General features: G+C 45.1%; 1 protein-coding gene across 1 annotated transcript; it reads left to right on the plus strand.

Moving 5' to 3' along the window:
• Window positions 1–1,496: 1,496 nt before the first annotated feature.
• LOC308596591 (phospholipase A2 inhibitor and Ly6/PLAUR domain-containing protein-like) lies at window positions 1,497–10,251 on the plus strand. Its single transcript, XM_081211840.1, has 5 exons — window positions 1,497–1,602; window positions 5,321–5,443; window positions 6,702–6,857; window positions 9,355–9,495; window positions 10,027–10,251. The coding sequence occupies exons 1-5, from the start codon at window positions 1,554–1,556 to the stop codon at window positions 10,242–10,244; spliced, it is 687 nt and encodes a 228-aa protein (XP_081067966.1). The 5' UTR covers window positions 1,497–1,553; the 3' UTR covers window positions 10,245–10,251.
• The last annotated feature ends 109 nt before the right edge of the window (window positions 10,252–10,360 follow it).

Genomic DNA, 10,360 nt, shown 5'->3' on the forward strand with positions numbered 1-10,360 from the left:
TCTTGCATGTTGCTATGTAAACTAATCTGTTAACCTATGGAAAGAAACGCAATAAAAAATTTTATAAAAAAAATAATATAATATTTGAATTTATCCACAAATGTACAAACTGAGCACAGCTTCCAGAGGAGTTGGGCTTAGGCAGAAGCACAACTTAACACATACAACCAGCAAATTCCACTGCTCCCAGATCAACTCTTCCATTATAGAGATCCAGAACTCAGGTCAGTCCTTTCCCATGTCTAAAAAAACTGCAGTGCCTTTCCCCCCTGTATATACAGCATTAACCCTTAGCTGGGTTGGTGGGGTTGGGGAGAAAAAGTATGCCCCAGTTTGAAACAAAAGAATGCGAAACCCTCCAGCTATTTCCTAGCTACTGAGAGAGCATCTAATCTCCCTAACAAAAGAAAAGTATAGCCAAGCCTGCCTGACTCTTGGATCCCATTAAGAGACATCAGCTGAAAATCTCTGGCTATCAGCATTCATTTTTCAAGCTGAAGACTCTGGGCAGTTATTGCCTTAATGGGAATAACTCAGTGATAGTGTTACACTGTTCCAGCACTTTTTGCACTGTTCAGATGGCAAATACATCAGGGCTGTAGGGGGGAAGCTGGAATCCTCAGGAAGAATTCTATCTAGCTATCATCTAAATGGATATACTGCTAGATTGCAGTAAAATCACAAAGTACCGGTAGTTTATAAGAAATATTAAAATGATCAATAAAAACAATTAAAAACAATTAAGGATAATTAAAATGAACAGTAAAATAAATTAAAACACACCTACAGCTATGTGTCTGGAGAGACATGCCCAGTGCTTTTTTTTTCCTAAAAAAATTTTTAGGGGTACTCTCATTTTCCTACTCATATTGAAATACTGCCCCCTCAATGAGGCCAAATTTAGATGCACAAAATGTTTAGGGGTATGCGTACCCCTGTCCCCCCACCCCGAAAAAAGCACTGGACATGCCTAAACAAAAATGTTGTGGCCGACTCTGTGGTTGCGGCGCTCATCTCACTTTATTGGCCGAGGGAGCTGGCATACAGCTTCTGGGTCATGTGGCCAGCATGACTAAGCTGCTTCTGGCAAACCAGAGCAGCACACGGAAACACCGTTTACCTTCCCACCAGAGCGGTACCTATTTAACTACTTGCACTTTGACGTGCTTTCGAACTGCTAGGTGGGCAGGAGCTGGGACCAAGCAACGGGAGCTCACTCCGTTGCAGAGATTCGAACCGCCAACCTTCTGATCAGCAAGTCCTAGGCTCTGTGGTTTAACCCACAGCGCCACCCGCATCCCTTGTTGTCAGGATAACATGGCGCAAATGCACACCCCACTCGGGCTCCGTGGAGGAAGGATGAGGGTGACAGAAAGAGAGAGAGAAAATGTAACTGATGAGCCTTCCTTGCTCAACTGGCTCTCCAATGTGGCCTTGAGGAGGGATGCTTTTAAATGCTCCTCCCTCCTAGGCAGTAATTGTTGACATGACTATAACTCCCATCTGAAGAGTTGGCTTCATCAGAGACTCAACCCACTTCTCATCCAGCAGCAATGCAGATCTTCCTTGGCCTTTGCTTCCTCTCAGCACTCATAGCCAGAGGTGAGTATCCCATCCAATGCAGGTAGTTACATCTCTAGCTAGAGCATCTGTATCTATATCTGGGTGTGGGCATAATATTATTGGCAGCATCCATCTGTCTGGAAGACAATGGAAGTGTGGACCTTTTGTGGTAAAGTCAAGCCAGTTGAGAGCTACAGCGCTCGATGTGGCTGTATCGCAATATGGGATAGACATGTTTTGTTGCAGCTGGGGCAGACGAAGACGTCCGATTGTGCTTATGTATATGTATGTTTGCATGTGTCTGCTTTAGAAGCAAGGATTCTCTGACACCCTTTTCTTTAAATATCTCCTGTACGTACTTAATGCTGTTTGCTTTAGAATATTATAGCTCTACAGGAGATAATTGTATGTTTCTCGTTTCTGAATCTGGATGTATCTCTTTTCTGGAATGTAGCTAGCTCCCGAGTCCTGTATGGCTTTTATGCCAACAATGCAGACATTGACAGAGACATGTGAGATATAGACAGCAGCAGTTTCACTGCTGAACTAAACCAGTTGTTCTCCCTAAATCCCTGCCACAATGTTTTCCGAGAACTGAACTTATTTTGAGGGCTTTCCAACATAAAAATCGTAGCTGGGAAGATATGATAACCTGACTGCCTCCCCTGCTAATTTAATGCTAATATAATATAATATAATATAATATAATATAATATAATATAATATAATATAATATAATATAATATACTTGTGTGAGTGTAATTTCTACCTATTGGAAACATATTGTGTCGCAAAGAACATTCCCCTCCTCCCATTGAATGTCTGGAAGATTTTATGCCCCAGCTTCCATTAAGTTTTATTTCATTAATGTTAAAAAAAAAAACACAACTCTGGAAATTATGAACAGCTCCGGGACAAGATCACTCATAAGAAACAATGTTTTATTTCAAAAATGGTGAATAGAAGGAAAGTGGACCCATCTCTTCCTTCTGCCCGTTCCTTCCCCCAATATCCAGTGCAACTCACCATGTTGTGAGCTTTTCTATACCTTAATTTTACCTAAAGTATACAAACTCAGAAAGTAATTCTAAGCTTCCAAACAGAGCAACCAATGAGCTGTTGGATGTTGGGCACCTGCCTCTCCACTGGCGGGTGGCGGAGGGGTGGGGGTCAAATGGGCAGAGAGGGAGACCTCCGCAGTTTAGCAGCGGAGAATGGTGGGTCATTACTGTATCACTGGTGGTGATGGTCCTGAAAATGAGCTTTATGGAGGGCAGTCAGGAGCGACCTCTCAGTTCCCTGATATGCCCCTGGAAATGTCAAAAAAGGACCTGAGGCTTTGGAGCCGGTGTATTTTGCCTCTCATTAGTTTAAATCATGGGTCGGCAAACTAAGGCCCTCGGGTCGGATCAGGCCCAATTGCCTTCTGGATCTGGCCTGCGGACGGTCCGAGAATCGCCGCGTGGATCGCCAGTGTGCGCATTCTTTCCCTCTCCCTCACACAGCGGCGGCGGCAGCACCTCCTCCCACCCTCCTCCTGGCTTCTCCCTGCCCTGCCTAGAGGAGGAAGGGGGCTGGGCTTTGTTGGTGCCAGTAGCAGCAGCGCTTGAGCGGCCGCCATTTTAAGCAGCCCCTCTCCAGAGCCCTTTCGTGCACTCCTCATCGTCCCGTCGCCACCAGCCCCTGCCACTCACAAGACACAGGTAAGCAGCCACCGGGGCTCGTCCGGTGCTGTGGAGAAGGGAGGGGAGAGTCGGTGGGGGAGCGGCTTATAGTCCGGCCCCCTGCTGAAAACGTTTGCTGACCCCTGGTTTAAATGGTAGAGAAAATGGAAAATTCATCCCTCTACCTTCTGCCCTGGCTGGCGCAGTGCCTCTGCCACTGCCTCCTTAGGATTGCGCTGTTATTTTACTGGCTAAATGTAACTTCCAGATTCTGCAATAGGATGCCGCTGAATACAGTGGTACCTTGGGTTAAGTACTTAATTCGTTCTGGAGGTCTGTTCTTAACCTGAAACAGTTCTTAACCTGAGGTACCACTTTAGCTGGGGACACAGGTGACACTGTGGGTTAAACCACAGAGCCTAGGACTTGCCGATCAGAAGGTTGGCGGTTCAAATCCCCGCTACAGGCTGAGCTCCTGTTGCTCGGTCCCTGCTCCTGCCAACCTAGCAGTTCAAAAGCACGTCAAAGTGCAGGTAGATAAATAGGTACCGCTCCGGTGGGAAGGTAAACGGCATTTCCGTGCGCTGCTCTGGTTCGCCAGAAGCAGCTTAGTCATGCTGGCCACATGACCCAGAAGCTGTACACCGGCTCCCTCGGCCAATAAAGCGAGATGAGTGCCGCAACCCCAGAGTCGGCCACGACTGGACCTAATGGTCAGGGGTCCCTTTACCTTTACCTTACCACTTTAGCTAATGGGGCCTCCTGCTGCCGCCACGCGATTTCTGTTCTCATCCTGAAGCAAAGTTCTTAAACCAGTACTATTTCTGGGTTAGCGGAGTCTGTAACCTGAAGCATCTGTAACCTGAAGTGTCTGTAATCCGAGGTACTGCTGTACTACAGAGTGGGGTTATAGCCTTCACACTCTTTTTTTGGAATTAGCCAGGGTGCTGGTCAGGCCCTTTAGAAGCAGTATATGGGACTAGGTAGATTTCTGGTGCAATCCAGTCTTCATATGTTGTTTTGTTCCTAATTTTCTAAAAGACAATACATTCCAGTTATTATATATTGCATCATGTGTATATGTGTGTGTTTCAGCAAGAAACTTGAATAGCCACATGGTTATCTCTGCATCTGTTTTGAAGTCAATGGTTTATCACTTTAAAAAAAAAATTAAAATATTTTTACTGTTGTTGTTGCTTCTTAAACTGCTTTGCAGAGCTGTGTATGCCATACAGCCCGACCTTCACCCCCTAGGAAAACCCTGTTGCCTTCAGGCACATTAGGAAACACTGGCCCGTGGTTAGCACTGAATTAACTACCATTCCAATTGTCCTCCATGCATAGAATGGTGGAGGCACCATTGCCTCAGGCCACAAACATGTTCTGGGCTGGCCCTGAGCAGAATAAATTATGCAAATTCGTGCATACATACCTTATTTCCAAAACATCGCAGGTCTCAGGATGCTACTTTTCCCCTGCAATACTTAAGGTAATTTGCTTTGTTTTGAAGCTTAAGAGTTATACACAGTTCTGTCAGCAACCCGGCGGATTAGCCTAAATTTGGAAACAATGACTCACCCAAAGCCAGCAAAAAATGTTTCTTAGCTGTTGCTGAACAGGTAAGTGAACCAGGTGAGCAGGTTTTGGCTATTGGCGATGTGGTCAAGTCAACTTAAGAGACGGATGGTGGTGGAACTCATCCCCTGTCTCTGAAACTGATGAAAATCGAAAGAAGCACCTCAAGGTGTTTTCCTAATATATGTGAGGTCAGAAGAAGTCCTCTGTATCTTGGCTTGTATAGCTTTAAGTTTATGCAAATACTAGGAATTAATTATACCCAGTCTACATTCCAACCCCCCCCCCTTCTCAAAAGCATGTGAAACTGTGTACACACACCCATAACTTAAGTATGGGGACTGGTTTTGATCCTGTCAGACAAGTGCATCTGGTCTGAGAGGAAACTTCATCCTTCAAAGCTATTTAGGTCTGGACATTTCCTTCCCTGGAAAAACAGAGAGAGGTACAGAGAAATCACAGGAAACTAGTTAAATCCAACTGACATATTTCCTTTCTTTTTCCTTTTCCTTTTCCAGGGACTGCTTTACAATGTGAAGCTTGCACAGGTCTAGGCCAAAACTGCACTGGTGAAGTGGTGACTTGCCCCCAAGACCACAATTTCTGTGGCATCACTTTGTTTGAAAGTGAACTTTTCGAAGGTATTCATGATTTATTTTTTATTTATTTTTTGGTGTCAGGGGTGGGATGCATCCATGATGTGTTGTTGCATATTGGTGAGGGTTTACTATTGGTGCCTCTGCCACTGGAAGGCCTGCAGATGACTGCCTTATTAAGGGCCTCATCTGTGGTGGCCCCCTCTCTCCATGGTAATTCTCTACCTTAGCAGAACCAGTCAACTAGGGGTGTAATACTTTCCTTTTTAAAAGCGCTCACACTGGGTAGAGCAATACTAACTAGGAAAATATGGCTGGAAAATATTCACCAGTTTTATACCAGTGTAAGCCATTTACACTGGGGCAGGGGAATAGATCCCATCCTAACCCCTCCAACTGGTGTAACTGGGGATGAGGAGTGAACTGTTAGGTGACCATCGGCTCATGGACTTTTACGAAGGACAAACCATGGTCCTCCCACCACGCCCTCCCACCAGATGTCAAAGAGAACAACAACTACCACACTTTTAGAAGACATCTGAAGGCAGCCCTGTTCGGGGAAGCTTTTAATGTTTGATGTATTAGAGTATTTTAATATTTTTTTTGGAAGCCGCCCAGAGTGGCTGGGGAAAACCAGCCAGATGGGCGGGGTACAAATAATATATTATTATTATTATTATTATTATTATTATTATTATTATTATTATTATTATTATTATTATTGTTACAGCTCATGGTCACAACAAACCATGGTTAGCCTGGAGACAACTAAACCATGAGTCCAGGCTCTGGCGACACACTAAACCAAGGCATGCTCATCTCAGCTTGGTACAGCAGCAGAATGACTGTGGTTTTAGACTTTTGTATTTTGTTGTGCTGCATATTATTTTATTGCACCATGGTTAATTTTGTTAAGCGTTTCAGAGTGCAATATTGGCAGGGAAGGGGATGGTGGAGTCAGTATGACACAGAGGTTAGAGAGTTGGGCTAACTCTCAGCTTAATCTACCTTGTGAAGTTGAAATAGAAAGGGGATTAATTATGTGTTCTGCTTCTAACTCCTTTTTTAAAAGCTGGGAGGTAATTGAGGTAAAGAAATACATAAGAATAACATTATTTTTTAAGAACTGTAAAAACACAGTATCATTGTGCGAGGGGGCTGACAGCAGGGGCCTTTAGTTTTCCCAGTTCTCAATAATATATGGTTTTATAGAAATGATTGGCTTTTGAGCCTCTGTGCTATGTGCATTATCCTCATTATCTGATAGAAAGTCTCACATCTTTCTCCCCATATCCTCTTGCAGAAAATGTAAAGGTTAATGGCATTATTAAGAACTGTGTTCCATCCAATTACTGCGAAGTCGGTTCCGCTGATATTAACTTGGGTAAAAAGAGAAGATCGAGGACCAGTGTTTCCTGCTGTAAGACGGATGCTTGCAATACCGCCTTTCCTGCCAAATGTAGGTATCAGTTTGTATTTTCCTTTTCTGTTCCCTTTTGCACACCCAACTGTATACATGCCTTTGGAGCTTTTGCGTGTTCAGACCTTTAAACCTCCCCCTTAAATAAATTCAGACAAGACTCAAATTTTGGTTTGGTTTTTGGCAGAATTTTGGCCACAACTTTATTGATTACAGCAAGTGGGTGGTTGCATAGGCTCTGGTTCGACTAGCTCCCTGCACCGTCGTTGCAGGTAGCGCTGACCCAGGGCACCAGCACAGGTCAGCCAAGGGTGAACACCTGGATAAGCGGAAAGCTGGGAACAGGCTATGTCCACCACCCAGATGTCCCCCTGGACTCAGGCACGGGCACAACCCCCTCACAGGGTTGACCAAACCATTGAGTCCCTGGATTCCTTCAACAGAATACCCTTCACATAGGGATGGCGAGAGCGTTCCTCCATCCCTATCACCTGAACTAGATCCTATGCGCAACCTTACAAGTTGTGATAATTTGCTACGCGGCAGGCGAAACCCAAATGGCACCAGGCAATCAGCCAAGTGGGGAAAATTCCTGCTGTGCCCCTGTCCCAATGACAGGCGACACACGACGGCATAGCAAGGTCAAGCGCAAAGCCCTAAATATAGGGAGAGGTGGGTGGGTGTTCCGATGCACAAGCCGAAAGAGGAAACTCTGGGTCACGTGCCTAGGTATATATAGGTCCCTTGATCCATCTGGCTTGCGTCCCATTGGCCTGATTAAACCCAGCATCAAGGGACATACCAATTGGGTGTTGTGGCTATCCAATCTTACCCACCCACAACACAGGGTTTGGTTGCCAGGTCTCACTGCAACACGTGCCCTCTTTAAGGGAGGACCCAATTTGTTTAAAGTCCGGTTGCCAGGACAAGCTGGCCTGAGGCATTTCCCCTCTCCCTTTATTAGTATTTATCAGATATATAACCCTCAAACAACATCTCAAGGGCTTTCTGGAGCTCACTGTTCACTCACTGCTCCATTGGCTAGGCTAAACCATTGCTATCCCAAGAGATTGCTTTGTACTGCATGTGCCTTGGCATCCAGTTTGCATTTTACACCCAACATGCTGTTATAGGAATTCTGAGGTCTTATATATATATATATATAGAAAGTAAATGTTCATAAATGTACAAGGAAAACACATACATAAGTATATAAACCATGTGTCTGAAATAGTACAGGAGAACAATCCTGAAACCATTTTGACTCTCCCAAATTGACCTCTGCAAGGAGGAAGGAAATGGGAAAACCTCCGCATTGTCCCTTTGCTCACAAATCCTGTCTTAAGGGCGTATCTGTGTATGAATAGGGTGAGCCTGTGACCTGGATTCACGAACTGGGTATTTACCATCACAAAAGAGTGGCCAGAATGCCCAGGTAAAAGCAAACAGTGACCATTATCAGGTATCCTGGCAGACAGGTTTTCTTCAGTGATGTATGTACAGTGGTGCCTCGCAAGACGAAAAGAATCCATTCTGTGATTCTCTTCATCTAGCGGTTTTTTCGTCTTGCGAAGCAAGCCCATTGACGGATTAGCGGATTAGCGCTTTTAGCGGCTTTTAGCGGCTTTTAGCGGCTTATCTGCAGATCGGATCAGCTGATAAGCGGCTTAGAAAAAGGGGGAAAGGGAAAAAAACCAGCAGGAACTCGCAAGACATTGTCGTCTTGCGAAGCAAGCCCATAGGAAATTCGTTCTGCGAAGCACCTCCAAAACGGAAAACTCTTTCGTCTAGCGAGTTTTCCGTCTTGCGAGGCATTCGTCTTGCGGGGCACCACTGTATGATGTTTTTGGGGTGGTCTTGAGCTACAGGGTGGCAATTTCGAAAGTCTGCATAAGAGCTTGCACACCAATGTTCTGGGTTCCCCCTCCCTCCTGCGTGGCGGGGTGAGGACCCTGTTGCAACAGTTTAATAAAGATCAGGCTTACTAGCTGCCTTGCTTCTCGATATTGTCCGGTTGGCCTCTGCTATTTTCTCCTACTGATAGAGAACCTACATAAGGACTCTGTACTGGATCTTGGGTACCCCATAAGGGAAAAGGAGCAGTTTTTTCTTATAACAATGGGGAAGTGGCAGAAAATGGGGTCCCCTTGGCCAGTTCCCTCCTCCTTGGAATTTCTAGCTTAATGTAAGCTAGAAATTATTATTAGTGGCGCCTGCCCTGTGGAATGCCCTCCCGGCAGATGTCAAGGCAATAAACAACTATTTTACTTTTAAAAGACAACTGAAGGCAGCCCTAATTCAGGAAGTTTTTAATGTCTGACGCTGTATTGTTTTTAATATTCGGTTGGAAGCCACCCAAAGTGGCTGGGGAAACCCAGCCAGATGGGCGGGGTATGAATAATAAAATTATTATAAATTATTAAATTATTATTAGTCGTACTTTACAACTCTTTTTCTCACGCTACTGTGCAACACAGTTATATTTGCAGCACCCAGTAATGTTCTCAGGAAGTTGACTTTTTCTCTGTTGGTTCAGTGAAGCGTTTGGAGACCAAACTCAACGGCCTTCGCTGCCCAGCCTGCTATGCTTCCTTTTCTGATTCATGCAGTGATGAAACAGTGGATTGTGTTGGATCTGAATCTCATTGCATTGACTTAGCTGGATTCATACATACAGGTAATTTATTCATTCCCATGCATGCATCTGGTTTGACAGTTTTTCCGGGTCATGTGGCCAGCATGACTAAGCTGCTTCTGCCGAAGCAAAGCAGCACACGGAAACGCCGTTTACCTTCCCGTTGGAGCGATACCTATTTATCTACTTGTACTGGTGTCCTTTTGAACTGCTAGGTTGGCAGAAGCTGGGACAGAGCAACAGGAGCTCACCCCATCGCGGGGTTTTGAACCGCCGACCTTCCGATTGGCAAGCCCTAGGCTCAGTGGTTTAGACCACAGCGCCACCCGTGTATAAAGCAACACAATAAATATTATTCCTTTCTGCATTGCTGTAGTATTGCATTTGATTGTGAGCTGCCTTGCAACTTTCAGGAAAGAGGCAGGATATCAGTCTATCCAAACAAAATAAAAATTCCTAGAAAATCAGCCCTCTGCTCTTGAAAGTGTAAGAGTGAGAGAATCTTTAGATGATCAACTGCCGCCCTCTTGTGGCTGACAACCACCTTATTATATTCTCTCTTTCCAATACCAGGTGAAGCTACCGGGAAAGTTGCTATGAAGGGTTGTGCTACACCTGCCGTCTGCGCTCCTATTTTGGGAGGGGCAGCAACATTTACGGGGATCAGTTCGGCCATCACGAACCTTGAATGCAGAGCGGCCTCCGGCAGCACAGCCAATATGCCTCTTGGACCAACTGGATTCCTCCTTTCCGCCGTTGTTGGTTTTTTCCTCATGAAGCTCTGTTCTTAACTTACAATCTGTGTGCATTAACAAATGGATGGAGGTGCTAAGCTGAGGCTTGTGTTAAAAGCTTGACAACTCTCTCTTGGATTACCTGAGCATTTGCTCTTTCGCGTGTTAGGGAC

Source organism: Podarcis bocagei, assembly GCF_964188305.1.
Source record: "Podarcis bocagei genome assembly, chromosome: 10".
NCBI classification, from domain to species: Eukaryota; Metazoa; Chordata; class Lepidosauria; order Squamata; family Lacertidae; genus Podarcis; species Podarcis bocagei.